Source organism: Pempheris klunzingeri, chromosome 16, assembly GCF_042242105.1.
Source record: "Pempheris klunzingeri isolate RE-2024b chromosome 16, fPemKlu1.hap1, whole genome shotgun sequence".
NCBI lineage: Eukaryota > Metazoa > Chordata > Actinopteri > Acropomatiformes > Pempheridae > Pempheris > Pempheris klunzingeri.
In genome coordinates, this window is record NC_092027.1 from 14,070,624 (window position 1) to 14,087,349 (window position 16,726).

The window sequence follows — 16,726 nt, forward strand, 5'->3', positions numbered from 1 at the left end:
ATTTATTCACTTTCATTTTGAAGATGTGTGAAAGATGTGACCACACACTTTAAAGATACGCCAACAAGAATTTCCCAAAGACTTGAGAAACACTGGAAATCATCAAGCTGAAATCCAGCTAATGTGCTCTGATTTGTCAGGAGGTTCCTGCATTCATATTTACCCCCCCAAATATGCAGCAGAATTCCCAAACACTGAGTTGTGTCATATTTCACTGATTACAAGATATATGAGTATATTTATTGGGATGCCTTCAGATGCTGGTGTTACTTTACAGGGTGCTGAAACAAGGCTCCGTCCAGCACCGATCAGTAATCCAGCTGTGAAGACAAACAGTCATTGATTCAAAAGTTTTGTTTTATTGTTGTTGTTAGAGTTGGTGATGTTTCTTTTCAGCGCTGTCCATATTTTCCAGCTCGCCCCTGTTGGAAAGCACTTCTGGTATTGTGGTGAGTAGAAAAAAGTTTCATCTATCTGCGTGTGTTAACATATTTTACATGAATGATCTCAGTGTAAAGAGGAAAAACCACTGATTTAACAGATTTTGACTTGCAACCAAACAAACCCAGACAACACACACACACACACAACACACACTTTTATAGCATGGAGACAAACCTACAGAGCCAAAGTGCTGTAGGCACACTGCTCCTATCTACGTCACCACCATCATCATCATCATCATCATCATCATCATCACTAAAGAGTGGCATCAGTCTCCACGGCCTATTAGGCATCAGCATACACCATAGTTGAAAATATGACTGTTAAAACAAATGAAACATGGCACCCTTAAAACACACAGTAAAGAGTGGGTGACCTTCTTTCAGAAAATAAACACAGACATTACTCAGACAGCAGAAGGGGGTGGGAGTGAGTCGAGGCAAGGTGCTGACATGGGTGTGTGTGTGTTTTTAATGCGGCGGTGGCGAGGGAGAACTTTGAGAGGTTGGATTAAGAGAAGGAGGGTAACTCGGTAAGGAGGAGCTGAGGGCTTGCAGCGGTTTGGCTAGTGAAAGAAGTAGGTTTGGAGAAAGAGGGGGAGGGGGAAAGGAGATATATGATGTGGTGTTGGGGTTTATCCAACTTCCACACACACACATGCATGAACACTACCTTTCACTGGCCATCCAGCCGTGTAAACGCCCCATGACTGGTTGTTGGCTAAGGTGCCCAGCCAATCAGAGGGTGAGATGTAGAGGAAGGTGGGACGAGTGAACCAATGAGTCAGCTTCTGGGTGTGGAGAGGGAAGGAAAGAAAGACCAAGAGATTCAGAGTGACAGAGGTCAGGAGTTAAACTCATCTCCCTAACTCCCTTTGTCTCCCCCGACTCCCTCCCACTCACATTTTCAAATTTGCTTTATTGGCAAGACCCTGATAAAGTGCAGTATTGCCAATATTATACAAGACTTACAATCCATATATGCTAATTCTACCACGTAAACAGTGCCTATAAAGTCTGTATATGTGGTACATATAAAACTATATTAATGTGTGTCTGCCTAGACCTGTAAATTAAGTGAATACTTTGTCACAAGTCTTTGTTTGTTGAGTTGTCCCTCTCTCTTAATTCACAAAACAGGGAGGGAGCGAAGGCTGTACTGCATGTTCAACCAGTGAGTGGAGAGAAACAGCACAGTAACAGGCAAAACTGAGGAGGAGGCAGAGTCAAGGAGAGAGAAAGAACCTGAGAAAGAAACAGAACGAGAGAGACGTGTCTAGTTTCAGATTTACAGTGGTGGTGGGAGAGATTTGGCTGTGTTCTTGCAGCACACTGAGGACCGAGCCAGAGGAGGAGTAAGAAGACAGATTTACATGGTGAGAACAGCTCTGGCTGCGCTGCAGCAGCACAATGGACACATACTGTTCTCTAGTGATCTCTATATTAAAAAAAAACTACTACATGACAACTGCTTCAGCATGAAAACACAATGCTTATATCCTAAAAATTCACACTTTTACCCCACTCAATCATGTTAAATTAGTGAAATCACATTTTCCAACACACAGGATTTAAAGTCTGATCTTCCTCAGTCGCCTACTCAGATTTTACTGTGGTATTAAGAAGATATATGGACCCAATATCCAAGAGGGGTTTAGTGTCAGGATGGCCTCTCTGCAATGTGCTAAAAGATAACACATATGTATGATTTATGAACTGAGGTGCTATGTAGCATTTGGATATTTTGGGTCAATTCACTTTGGGTTCACACAATATCAATTACAAACTGATGCTTCATTGTCACACTTTTAGAGTCCATGTTATTGATAATTTCATCAAAAATATGTATTATCTATCAGCCACACTAGCATTGTGGCCAATAAAAACAATGGCAGTATCAGTCAGTCCATCTCTTTCATCCAGACTACCGACAAATATGATCCCAAGAGGACAAATCCTAAAAAAAAAATTTTTTCTAGCACCACTAAAAGGTTGGCAGCTGTGGGTTTGAACAAAATGTCTCAACAGCTGTTGGATGTGTTCACACAAAATATGTGACAAACATCCATGTCCACCTCTGGATGGATTGTAGTAACTTTGATGACTCCCTGACTTTTCATTTAGCACCATCATCACTTCAAAGGTTTGACCAAATACAAACTAATGGCAATCCCATCAGCCTCAGTTGTACTTTGGTTTAAGGCCAATTAGCATGTTAGCATGCAAATTAGTCGCTAAACTAAAGCTAGTGAACATGGTCAACACTATACCTGTTTGCATGCCAACATTAGCATTTAGCCCAAAGCACTGCTGGGTGTAAGTACAGTCTCACTGAGCCACTCCTATGACTTTAGAATGAGGAAAATTCACTGGACTGAACTGAATATCCATATTTCATGACAAAATTTCAGTTTCACTCTGAGATCCTATCTATCAGGTCTGCACAGTTTACCTCCACAAACATTTATTCACACCACAAACCATCATTAATTTCACTCTGTGTAACCAATAGTAACAGAGCAGAGCAGGAAACGGGCCATTATGAGCCTCTGTGTGAAGGTCGGCCTTGTGTGTTTCCACTCAGACAAAACTGGTATAAACCCCTGTAGGTGTGTGTGTGTGTGTGTGTGTGTGTGTGTGTCTGTGTCTGTGTGTGTGTGTGTCTGTCTGTCTGTCTGTGTTTGTGTGCCTCTTTTGGGGTTTTACTCCTTATTTAAGACCAATATTTACCCAGCAGCCCCAGGGTGAGATTACCTCATATTCTCCCGCCCAGCTGTGCTTTCTCAGCGTTTCCACGACAACCAGCGGAATGTCCCATCATGTTTATCCGCCCGCCAGGAAAACAGAGAGCGAGAGGAAGAAGAGGCAGCAGAGGGAGATGGAGAAGACACACTTAGGTTTGAGTGTGTATACAAGACTGACACTGGTGCACTCACACACACTCTAACACTTGTGTATGTGAAACAGTCACGTAGGAATGCATGAGGCACTGTTACTGTTGGTATGTTTGGTAAAACCTTCTGTTTACTCTTGATTCCCTATTTAGCATTTAGGAGTAGAATATAAACACTTAATTAACGGTTTATAACACATTGTAATGTTGGCGAAAAAGCAAATATAAAGGGATTTCTAATTGTCTGCAATGACGGAAAAAAAGCATCCTTAACTAGGGTATAAACACTCAATTAATAGTTCATATATATAAAATCATATATAATTACACATATGACTGTTTCTTGTAGTTTGTTATAAAGCATTCATACAAATACACAATCTATCAGACAGGTTTAAAACTATTCAAAACTCATGAAGAAATATCATTACATATGATTACAAATATGTATACACAAACTATGTTTTGTGTTTATACACCAATTATAGACACTTCATATGAGGAGTTATAGTTGTTGACATTATTAAACACTTATATGACCTAAATGACCTTACATATGTCTGCAACATCATTATAACTGGTCATAAACCATTCATTGCTTTTTAAATAATGCCCAAAGTAATGGGATAAAGATAAGGGGTTAAAATAGCGTTGTCATTTGTCAACTTGCTATCAGCGTTAATTAAGCAGTCTAACATCATAATAGGCAGCCTATTCAACAATTAGTATTCAAGATGACAGTCGGACCTAAAACCTGCACAAGAACTTTTCTCAGATACATTCACATGTTCAGATCGGCTTCATTCTGTCAATCACCTGTTAACCGACTGCATGAAAGAAATCTCTGAGCTTATCCACGGGGATCAGACCATTTTTACACTATTAATGTGATCAGTTACCTAATTAATCCAGAAGCAAAAGTTTGAATTGGAACAACTCGTCGTTATGAGTGGGCTTTAAAAACCACAAGCACAGCACCAGCTGAAATCAGCAACTTTTCAGACGGCCAAGTCTCTCTTCCTTAAAACCACAATAGTTGAGTTGCCCTTGAGTCAATTATTTGACTCCAAGAAACCGAAACTCTGGAGACTGTTCCTGAAATGCAACCTTTCCTGCTGCCTATTCAATTATGAGGCAAATCTGTGTTTGTATTCCTAGCCAAACTGGCTGAGTATAATAGAATTAGATTTGAAAAGCTTTATTTGGTGAAAATATGAAGGAAACTCTATTTGGAGTCATAACTGGAGTTGGTGTCTCTCCACATAACTTCACCAGCAATGTGAAGCAATTAGAATTAGAAGTTCTGTCTCTGACACTGTAAATGTCTCCCAGTTTTTTGTTTTAACACAGCATCCGGACAAAACAGTTCTGCAGATTAGGGCAGGTCAACTAATGCAGAATGAGAGATGCACACAGCATAGTACCTCCACCCAGAACTTCCTCATACACAAATAAAACATGTGAAGTTGTAGTATTCAGGTCACACATCGTCATCACCCTCAACATAATCAACAACAATGGCACATTTGGTCTTCACTATGCAGAGTTGTAGTGAAACACTCTTTCCAGACGCATAAGTTGTACCAGTGGCTCTGTCAGCGGTCCCTGCTGTGTGCACTCAGTCCTGCCATGGGAACGGACAGTTATTTGCTTTAATTTGCAACAGAAAAGCTTGTGGTGTATAGCGACTGTTAGGGAATGTCCTATTTGGTCTTCTCCTGGCCTGTTTAAGTGATAAAAGTGTCATTATTTAGCCTCTGAAGCAGAGGGGAGAGTGCAAACAAGACTGCATGACCCTCTGTCAAGAGCCTCCGTTCTTCAGAAGCTCATTAAAGGCCTCCAGGAGGACAGCACATCAATTGGCGAGGCCCTCCAGCTTCCTCTCGGCCTTTTTTAAGTCTCTCTCCTCGGATTCAACCCACTCACAGGCCGGCGAGCGTTAGAAATGGACTCAATTTAGAGCCAGAGTGGACATGAATGATGTCGCGCTGTGAGGAGGCATAGTGACTTATTAAAACAGCAGGAAAGGCCCTTGGACTTGAGCCAAATAGGATCTCACCCTGTCGTGCTCCGACCGGATTTGGAGAAGTTTGGATTTACTTGGTGAGATGCTGTCCTGCCTCGGTGTCTGCTGATAGCCTTGAGCCAGCGCTGGAAGCTTTGATCGGCGTCAGTTTTCGCGCTTGACTGAATAGCAGACATATAAAAGTGACATAATCTCTGCCAGGCTGCCGTTTGGGAGTGAATGTAGGGATGCAAGGCCGCTTAGTGGACTCCAGCTTCATACATTTTGTGACTGATTTGAACCGGATGGACTTTGCGCAGAAGTACACTTTGGAACCGAAACAGCAGGTGGATGATGCCCCATCCAGTCCGATCAGCCAGACGCGGCTGAGCGACTCTCCCTGGAGCCCGGAGCTGGGAAACGACCAGCACCAGCATCTGGTGATGGGCGCGCCGAGGTGCTATAGCGGGAATCTCAGCAAGTCCAAACGGAGGAGGATCATCACCGTGGTCCAGCGGCAGGCGGCCAATGTGCGGGAAAGGAAGCGGATGTTTAGCCTGAATGAAGCGTTTGATGAGCTGAGGAGGAAAGTGCCCACTTTCGCCTACGAGAAGAGACTGTCCCGCATCGACACGCTCCGCCTGGCCATCGTGTACATCTCCTTCATGACGGACCTGCTGGAGCAAAATAATCAAAATAGTCCATTATGAACTTTAATCCATTTATATGGGACTGGACTGAGTTTAACACTGATGTCCGTGATGACAAAGACACTGAAACTGGTGAACTAAATTAACTTTCACTTCATCGCCATCCCAACTGTGATGTGGGTCCATCAAACAACTAGACGCACATAAAGAAGTATTTCCACCATTACAGACTTTTTCTTTTTTTTTTACAACGTTTTAAAAACAACTTCCTCCTTTCGAAAAGAAGCAGTGACAGCAAGATATTATTTTGCCAACGGCATAAAGTTTTAGACCCTAACAAGCCGTGAAAACCTCCTCCAAATATTTCACTCAATAGATCTGACTTATTCTTTAAAATACACGTGTATGCTATGATACTTTGTGTTAATTGTTCTGCATCACAATTGGGCTACGAGGAAAACAACATGCAATTTGGGCTGCATGAAAAGACAGCACACACTATTATTGTAAGTATAAATGAAACAAATAACATTTAATATAATTTCAGGTAGCTTTTCGGAGGAGGGCGCTGTGCAGGGCTGAAGCTTCAGGTGTGGCATTTCAGCACCTTGGAGAGAGAGACAGAGAAGCTCGCCTCACCTGGCTTAATGCGGACATTGAACATAGTCAGATGTGAAGAGGTGTGGCTGAGAACGAGCAGCTTTAGGGTTTCCTCAAAACAAAGCAAGAAAAAAATAGAAAGATTTATCAGCTAGAAAAAGCCCAAATCAGCCCTCGTGTCATGTGCAAATGAGTAGAGATTCAGCAAATTCAAGGCTCACTGCGTGACCCTGGATATTATCTTTGGCACTAAGGTGTAAATTGAGTCAGAGGGATGTGATGGGAGAGAGGAGACAAACTCAGGAGAGGAGGAATTGACCCCCAGACTGAAATGTTCAGTGCAGGGACATCGAGGCCCTAAAGGCGCTTCCTAATAAAAAGGGACCAGACCGGACCTGCTGTGGTCCTCCTCCTATATCATCGTCCCTCATCAAAGGTGAGGCCTCCCGGTGGATAATTCACACCACAGACCACCTTCGAAAAATGCCAAATCAAATCTAATTTCAGCCACACGTAGAGGTGTCTCCAGGCCCCAGAGCTGGGTGGTCATGCGTGCGCGTTTGAATCTGGAGTCTCTCTCTCTCTTTCAATCTCTCCCTTCAGTCCATCTTTATCACCTCCAGTGTTTGCATTGAGCTCCAGCAGTACACCGCCTCCAGCGACCCCGCTGTGAGCACGGATCCGCCCTGAGAGCTCCCTGGGACGGCCCGCCTTTTAAACCTGAGCCTCGGTGTCGAGCTCCCTGTGGGAGTCCGACCCGTTTAAGCGCATACCTCAACGCGGGCCCGCTGACGGGAAAATAAACACCTCGGTCTGCTTACGAGCAGAGGCCTCCTGCTGTGACAGGCTCCTGTGTTTCTCTGATATTCTTCATCGCCACCACTGCTCCCAGCTCAGGCAGTGTCTAGACCTGCACAGGGAGACTTGAGGCCTACAACAGACAGCTGGTTTGTGGAGGAATTTCTGTTTATGTTCTCCGTGTCTTTGATTTACTTGCAATAAGAAATAAGTTAAATCAAGTTCATTTATTGGCAACTGGCAACTATAAAAAGATTCGGAAAATCACACAAAAATGGCACAAAAAATAGTCTGAACACAAAGAAATTATTGATTTATTGTCCTAATTAAATGTATACACTAAAGGTATTCCAATGCTCTGAATAATTTATAATAAATACAGTTTGATGGAAAAACAGCATTTGAGGCAGAAATAAGTGGGCAAGGGAGAAAGAATTCACTCCTAAAGGCGGGACAGTTCCTACTGTCCTTTCACTAATCTGCACCTATGATTCAATAACACCCCGCCCCAGCTGCACCCCCTTGCACAATCTTGTGGAAAGGAGCCTGGATGTCTTAAACACCATTCCTGATATTATAGCTAGAACTCTCCTTCTCCTGCAGTATTATGTTACATCCCTCCTCACCCAATCACAGCGCTCCCCAAAATCCTCCTGCCCGCTCCCCGCTATAAGAGCCACGGTCGTCCAGGAGTTGCCAGACACCTCTCCCTCTCTGTGGCGCACGAGATTTACTGTTATACAAGCCCACACTCCTGCTGCAGGCCGCACGTATTATTACCTGTCGTGTTTGTTGATGTTGTAACCAGTTCAGTGGATCAGGGTCAGGGGTTATAACGGTCCTGCAGACCACAGAAAAGTTTTGGAAGAGACGATGCGGGAGGAGGACTCCACCCCGATGGACAGTGCGGGGAACAGCGAGGAGGAGACAGACCGTCAGCTGCCGCGGAGAGGCGCCAGGAAGCGGCGAGCGACGCGGAGGAGCGCGGACGAGGAGGAGGAGGAAGGAGGCATGGAGAGCTCGAGCCCCGGGAAGAAGAAATGCAGAAAGAGCACCGATGGGGGAGGCGGCAGCGCAGGGAGCGGCATCAGCGAAGGTAGCAGCAGCCCCGAGCCCTCCTTCGATGACCTACAGACGCAGCGCGTGATGGCCAACATCCGCGAGCGGCAACGGACGCAGTCCCTCAACGAGGCGTTCACGTCGTTACGTAAGATCATTCCCACTCTCCCGTCGGACAAACTCAGCAAGATCCAGACGCTGAAGCTCGCGGCCCGGTACATCGACTTCCTGTGCCAAGTTCTGCAGAGCGACGAGCTGGACGCGCGAGGAACCAGCTGCAGCTACGTGGCGCACGAGCGCCTGAGCTACGCGTTCTCGGTCTGGAGGATGGGGGGTTCGTGGTCCCTGTCTACAACCTCCCACTAACAGGGCTGCTGCGGATGGTACAGCACGGTAGGCTGAGCGCCTTTCACTTCTCATCCTGCATAGGGATGTGCCAAAATGTTCCTATGCGCACTTTACGCACCAACACCTAATGAAAATAAAAGTAATATAGTTACAAATTTCTATGTGGGATAGTTTTGCAGCAATACTTGTATAGCACCCACCCAAAACACCACTGCTAGTCATCAAACTGTTTCATGTTGTTATGAAAGGAGAAAGAGGTCCCTGTAGAGTGTACAAAAATACACATTATTTATAAAACAACCCCAATATTTCACTATCCATATATTTGATTACTTATAAATATGCATTTTCCCCTGAAAACATAGATTTATGTATATATTGCTTTTCTCATGGATCATTACATCACCACTAATGAGCTACAGTCTACAAAACATTAAGAAATAATTTGCTACCTGAGTCGTACAAACTACACATAACTATGTATTGGCTGTGTTTCTTAATCAAAACAATATTTCTTTCACAGATTATCCGGACTGAAGGCCCAGTGGATCAGGCCGACCCTTCAGACAGACTGAAACAGGTCCAGCCACTGGGCTTCAGGCCTCAGAGGAGAGCGGACTTTTCATATTTCCCGTTGCATGGACTGTTATGTTTGCAAGGGAGCACTTAGGACAGACTGGACGGATATGAAGAAAGAAAGACCACTGCGACTATGAATGTTGTAAAAACAAAATGAGCTCTGAGGAACTGCTCTGTTTTGAAACATGAGAGGAAAAAAAATGACAATTCATTCCACATTCCCTGTGACAATGTTTCACAGCAAATGAAGTATTTTGTATTTATTTTTCTACACAGGTTCAAAATTCCTTTCCCCCCACTCCAATAAAAGTTATTTATTTTTGGGATATCTCAGAATGCTGAATGGATCTGGAGTCTGCACATTCTGAGTGTTGTAAATATTTGGTGATATCTTGAATTAAAAAATGGAAGTATCATTCTTACCTCTTAGTCGTCTGGATATTCATTATAGCCTTCAATTTACGCTCTATAACAAGAGGCTGAATAATAAAGCAATAAACTGGTCAGTTCCAAGACCATCAGCTGAAGGCGTGAGGGTGCTTATTTGATACACAAAAACACTTCTAAATACCTGACATTTTTTTGAAACAAACTCATTTCCCATAGTCTCAGTACTCTGGGCCTACATTGAGAGTTTATTTTCATTGGTTGTTGCTGAATCCCAGTTAACTAAACCACAGCGGAGGGGGCAAAAGAAAACATTTCACGCCCGTGGCTTATTCTGTAGTGATTTCTTGAGCTCAGGGATCTGGGAAAGCCATAATTAGCTGGTGGTCTGTTTGAACAGGGTGAATGTGGAGCTGTGGGAGGCATGCGCGATATTCCCAGATGTCCTCTGAGCCACAGGTCAGAATGGGAGTCTCCTGCAGGTGCTACAGCAGCTACCCCAAAACCTCTGACAGATAAAAGGGGTCACAGTGCAAACTGAATAGCATGTGCGATTACATATACCTGCAGTTTTGATGAAAACGAAGTAAATATTCACATACGGAACATCACAAATGATCAAACAAGACCTATAACAGTGATAACGGGGAAAACAACATGATTTTAGAAAGTTGTATGATGTTTAACTCAGAACTGGCTTTAAACATTGGATGCTGGCTTTTAATGCAGTCGGATTAAACATTTGCTATTTTATCAAATTCCTACTAAATATTACCAACTTTTTACTTTTATATATATATACACATATATATAGGTATAAATCTTGATTTTCATTACTGGTTTCACAGAATTGCACTAACTGGGTAAGAGAGAAATAACGATTTCTTCATTAGGGACATTCAAGATTCTGAAGTCATTAATCTTCTCTTAATTGGACACCCATAGACCACACACACATCACCCTGCAGAAAATGAGCCTTCTTGAGCAAAATTAGAACTGTCTGATCACTCAGCCATTTGCACCCTTCCTGCCAAAAAATATAATCATCAGGTCTACATATACAAATATTAATGACTTTTCTGTGCTTAAATTGGTCCTTGTATGTATTTAGGGAGGGTAGAACTAGATTAGACTAGGACTAAATTGGACCTAATTGCCATTACTTGCCAAAAGCCAAACGTATCCTTCTCTTGAACGTGTAAAGACGACTATTTCATGATGAAACTGAATGAAATGAGATACTGTAAAGATCCTAAAGGAACAGGCTATTACTGGAGTACTGCGGTGGTATCAGTTGGACATACAATAGATGAAAGATACTGAGGTCAATGCAAACACCTCATAGTGTGTTTCATATCTCTCCACAGGGTTGTTGAGGGACGATTATGGGAGCATTACTGTGTTTTTGCATCACAGGTTGCGTGCGGAAGGTAAAGCCATCAGCTCTGACCCGAGGCCCTCGCCAGCCACCGGGGGGAATCGATTCCCACCCTTAGATCACCATGGCCGTATTATCTTAAACTTGAGGCTGTTGCTCTGACACGGAGGAATGTCACCTCTGAGGCTTCAAAACACACACACACGCACACACACACGCATATAGGTTATACACACACAGAGGAAGATTTCTCACGCCTACCAAACAGGGAAATACATTCCACAGAGAGGGGAGGGGGGGGAGAGGGCTCCTGCAACTCAGCTCCTGCCCCCCTTTGATGTTTGAAGGTAATAGGATGACCGCTTGTTATCAGTGTGAAGGCATCTGGCTGTCTGGATTTAAGTGTGCAATGATAGAGTCTTTGATGACTGACACTCACACTCTCTCCCGCTCATTAATCACAGTTTTATATCTCTCTCCTTCGGGCCTGCAGTCCTTAAACTGATCGCAGAGTCAAAGGTGCAGGCCTGTGTGTGTTTTAATAATGTCAGGAGCTGTAAATCTCTGTCAACATGAATTTCTCACCCCTCTACATCGACAGTAGGGCCACATTGTTGTTTGTTTGGTGGTTTAAACACTCCAGCAGAGGGCTACCTGTCTAACCTCTACTTTTACCTCTCTTAGCCTTCTGTCTCCCTCATTTCCACCTCTCTCTGAAGTTCCCTGTGAAACTGGTTTACATTAACCCTCAACACCACAAAAAGACTGGGGGTAGAGGAAGTTGGACTCACACACACTCACACACACACACGCTCACACACACACACACACACACACACACGCATGCACACACACACACACACGCATGCACACACACTCATGCAGGGGGAGAAAAGGAGACTAGATTTGCAAGTCTGGTTTCCATTAAAGCTAATTATCATCTGTGTTTCATCTCAACCTGAAGCAGTTAGTGTGTGTATGTGTGTGTGTGTCAAGTCTATATACTGTATGTGTAGCTGGGTGAAGATGGAGTACAGGTACTAATTTGTTTTTAGTATATAGAAGAAACTGTGAGCATATTAAGACTGATTGAGTCTGCCTTTGGTCTACAATGTGCACGTATTGAATATGAAATCTTGTGACACTTATAGGAAGCACCTAATCAGTTTGATGTAATGCCGTATAGAAAACAATACAGAAACATTCACAAAATGATTGATTTGGTTTAGAGAGTCTAGAAATTCCTGTTCAAAACACAATAGGCTTCATTATCATTATTTCTAAACATGTTCAGCAGAGTACTGCTCAACCTGTGAAATCAGTTGTATAATGTCTTGAATCACTTCTCAAAGTCCAAAAACTAACCCAGATGGTGTCATCAGGGTCATCTTGGCTTTGACTAGAAAGATATTTCTTAACAGTAAGACTATATTAAAAACTGGGAGTGTGGGGTTTGACAGGGCTTTAAGGAGGCATTGAGGTCTAATAAGAGATGCCACAGAGCTGCGTTATGAAAAATTTTAAGGTCCAGTCCAGACAAGGGATTAAAAGTCAGGATATCTCAGCTTCTGCTGCGTCACTTTTTACCATTTCTCAAAATCTTCGCCTTGTGAGTCGCACAACTTTTTGGGAAACATGAAGGTGATGAAGAGCTTCTTTTGACTCCAAATAAATAGGGGTAGCCAGAGGCCATGTTAAAGCAAGCAGGAAGGAACAGAGTGACAGTGAAGTGACAGAAAGGAAGTCGGGGTAAAAAACTGGCCCAGTAACATAATGAGCACTCACACACACACATTCCCTGAGGACGGTGCCAACTGCACCCATTATTCCTGACCTGTGACCTCTCAGACTGACCCTGTCCCCATACCACAGCGACCCCCAGCTGGACCACGAGCCACCACATTCACCTCCACAAAGTACCCACTCAGTTCACTAATACCTCTGAGATGGATGGACAGAGGAGCACAGAGGGATGGAGCTTGGATAGTGGAGAACTGTGTAGGAGGAAAAATGTCCGAGTTCGAAAATGAATGAGACAACCAACAAGTGAGAAAACAATGAAGAGAAGTCAAGAAGAGGGGGCAGGAAGAAGGGAGCAACTTATATGAATCCTCTCAGTGCTCCTGCCCGGGGCTGTTTATCTTGCAGATTGAGTTAAGCGCGAGCCTCTTATAACTCTCCACATACCAGACAATATCACAGTGACCCCCGCTTTACGAATATAAACATACGCGCTTTATCAAAGACCAGCACGGCTCGGTCAAACACATAGGCTCTTTCTCCTAACTTAATTTACCTCAAACCCATACAAAGTTCCTCTATTGGATTTGAGTTGTTTGAATGTCTAATTCTGGGTTAAAATTAGGAACTTTAGGGGGTCTATTGATGGAGATGGAAGGGGGTTTCTCCATGTTTACCTTATAAAACCACACTGCTCTGTTATCATGCACAGATCTATGGACTATCAGTATGGAAAAGCCTGAGGTCACGCACAACACACTGTGTGTTATTTCCACAGAGACAGGGCATTGTTTGGCTCAACATAGGTCCATTCACAGTGATTGGAGTGTGGCTTTCAATGAGGAAATGTATGTTTCCTTGTTGTGTTATTTGTAAAGTGGATTGTTCTGACTCTGCCCAGAGATTCATCATCGCGCACAAGCCGAGAGTGTTGCATCATCCCAGATTATATAAAATTTTTTAGCTTTGAGCTGTGTTGAAAGTAATAACCAGAGCACAGTCATAGTTTACTGGCGTTCTGAGGGCCCCTGTCATGAGGGTAAAGTGAGGGATGACTTGGCAGCTAGAGCGACTAAAGCCTCAGTGTTGGTCTAAGGGGAGCTGTGCTGGGAGAGAAATCTGCAGCTTTCCCTATGGTGTTCACTGTGGGGTGGTCTCTCCCTGTCTTTCTCCACCTTCTTTATTTCTCCCTCCTCTGTACCTCTCTCATTACTTTGAGGTGGTCTGTCTGTGTCTTTCCACCTCTCTTTTTCTCCCTCTTTCCCATCCCAAATCCCCATCCTCCCCCCTCCCTTCCTCTTCATCATACTCTCTCCTTTTATCTATCATATAATCTTCTTCGCTCTGTTTAATATTTCCTCTCTCTCATTTCCTTCTCTTCTTCATTCTCCCTCCCTTTCTCCCAGTTTTGTTTACCTCTACACACAAATACAATAACACTCATCATGCCTCGCTATGTACAAGTTTGACGGAAAGTGTGTGTGCAGTGCCAGAGAGCGTGAGTGTACTTTTATAAAGAAGGAAAACCCCATTAGACAAAGAGAAAGATGCCGGGTCTGTAAGAAAACAAAGTCTTGCTGATGCAGTGATTATCGTCAGCCAGCATTTTTCTAGCCAATTGTGCTCTGAATCAGTTTGTGTGTGGTTTTTTTTTTTACGTTGCAAAAAGTTTAATATTAGAACATTATATTTGCTTTTCTGGCTGTTGTTTCTATGTCTCTGTCTCACTTTCTCCTCTCTCTCAGAAGGTGTTGGTTGTGTGATTTTATAAGCCTGGCGTTTGGTGTCACATGAACCATTTGCATGTTTTTTTCAGGCCCTGTAAAACAGGCCTAAATGCCCCATAATTCTCTTCCCCTGGCTGCTTGGTGAGAGTTAGTGCTAACTTTCAAAGGTATACACACACACACAGACACACTGGAGTCATGGCACACAACTAACAGGAAAAGTGTCAAATAACACCACCTTTTTCAAAAAAGAGGCAAAAGGTCTTCTTGAGACCAAAAGCACATATAAATGGCAAAGACACATTAACTGGTGGGAAAGAAATTGTGTGTGTGGGTTTATGTGTGTGTGCACTCATCTGTCCAGCAAACTAGTCTCAAGAAATGATAGCATAGTAAAAACTCAGGCGCCTGGATTGCAACAGGGCAGAGGAGCTTTTGTGTGTGTGTGTGTGTGTGTGTGTGTGTGTGCGTGTGTGTGTGTGTGTGTGTGTGTGTGAGAGAGAGAGCACATGCACATAGGAGAGTTATAAATAGTTGGATCATCTGGAGCACATTAGAGGTACAGTGTTTAAGTGAACAGGTCCGCTACCTGCAGCCACAGAAACCTCAGAACAGACACTGCCAAGCCCCAAGCTACACACACACACACACACACACACACACACATGCACACAAGAGCATAAAGAGTATAAAAGATAGAAAAACAACCAATAACACAATCTGACCGTGGCTTTAAGATAAACGGGGGTTATTAGCAAGAACACCGCAGAGATATCAGCTCTGCTATTAAAGGGTGGGCCTGATGTGAATTTAAAGGGAGGGGAAACATAATGTCTGAACACGGTTGTTTAGCTTAGAACTGGCCACACACCACTTCCCGAGGCCACACACATGAACAGCACCTGCGTGCACTAATGCACAAATCCACACACAAATATGTGGGGAAGGTTGTGCACTGAAATAGTACAGGTTGCATTACATAAAACGGGTTAAATCCTTTATTATCCCATATCATTTAAAATCTCGCTGCACAAGGTTATCCGTTTACATTGTGTTGCATCTATCTTTTGTTTCAATATTTTACAAAGTCCTGCTTTCACTGCATCGTTTTTCCAAGTTTGCCACAAAGTTGAAGCGCCCAAAATCAAGGGTTGTTGCAGGAAGTGGACCCTCCCCCCAGAGCACATTTACACTCTTACACTCACACACTGAAACCTGAGCCACAGGAAGTGGTCCTGCGCAGCATCATGTCAGGGCAGACAAATTATTCACCATTTGAAAAATGCACCTTTTTCTGCCCTCCTATATTTTCCTCCTCCCCCTTTACTCCCTTGTCTTCTTCTGTCCATTTATTGTTGTCATTTCAGGTCCTCCAGAGGGGAACTGTCACAGAGACAAAAAGCTCTGCTACCTGCGTTATCTCAAAATGAGCCACATTCAGACTGAACGAGCTGCTGCTGTGGTTGCACAGGCCCCAAAATTCCGGGAAATATTCTCCTGCGGTGTTCCCTGAAGACTTGTGGTATTCCTGCCCACAGTATCCCCATAACGCTTTTGTGGAATTTCCTAAATGGATGAAAAGCAGATTTATTTGAACTCTTTTGAAAAGTGAAACATAGATCTTTCTTATCTATACATGGCTGTGTTATTTTACTGTACAGACCTGACTGTACAAAAAGGCTGAGGGAGAGAATAAAAAGAGCAATTTTATGCTGGTTTTATGAGAATAGAATGAACAAACAATAAAACCACCCCAGTTTAATGCATAATGTGGGCAATTAACACAGTAAGGCCCCCTCCCAGTTACCTTAGCAACTTTGCTTTGTGTAAACCAGTCCACAAGTCAAAACAGGGTGAAAAATAGATTGTTGTATATTTAGAATGGCACATAAAAATGCATTCATTCAAATTCAGATTCATTGATACGGTTTTTACAGCAAGTCTTCACATATGCATGAAGAAGTTGTTTTTTTTCTTGATCATTAGCTCAAGTGGGACTAATGTGATAGAATTGAAGCTAGGCTTTTTGTTCTCTTTTGATACTCATCGCCATGCTCTTTATGCTTTTACTGTTTTTACCCAACCGACCCCAATTAATATACACTTTGATAGTGGATG

General features: G+C 43.3%; 2 protein-coding genes across 2 annotated transcripts; both read left to right on the top strand.

Annotated features, from left to right (window-relative positions):
* The first annotated feature begins 3,252 nt into the window (after positions 1-3,252).
* Positions 3,253-6,051, top strand: LOC139215851 (uncharacterized). The gene is made up of 2 exons (XM_070846883.1): positions 3,253-3,340; positions 5,564-6,051. The coding sequence occupies exons 1-2, from the start codon at positions 3,253-3,255 to the stop codon at positions 6,049-6,051; spliced, it is 576 nt and encodes a 191-aa protein (XP_070702984.1).
* A 2,056-nt stretch (positions 6,052-8,107) lies between these two features.
* Positions 8,108-9,707, top strand: twist1a (twist family bHLH transcription factor 1a). Its single transcript, XM_070846579.1, has 2 exons — positions 8,108-8,841; positions 9,320-9,707. The coding sequence occupies exon 1, from the start codon at positions 8,263-8,265 to the stop codon at positions 8,812-8,814; it is 552 nt and encodes a 183-aa protein (XP_070702680.1). The 5' UTR covers positions 8,108-8,262; the 3' UTR covers positions 8,815-8,841; positions 9,320-9,707.
* The last annotated feature ends 7,019 nt before the right edge of the window (positions 9,708-16,726 follow it).

Coding starts and splice junctions, on each gene's coding strand:
- twist1a (XM_070846579.1), top strand. CDS start 8,263: ATGCGGGAGGAGGACTCCACCCCGATGGACAGTGCGGGGAACAGCGAG.
- LOC139215851 (XM_070846883.1), top strand. CDS start 3,253: ATGTCCCATCATGTTTATCCGCCCGCCAGGAAAACAGAGAGCGAGAGG. Junction 3,341..5,563: donor GATGGAGAAGACACACTTAG/GTTTGAGTGTGT, acceptor AATCTCTGCCAG/GCTGCCGTTTGGGAGTGAAT.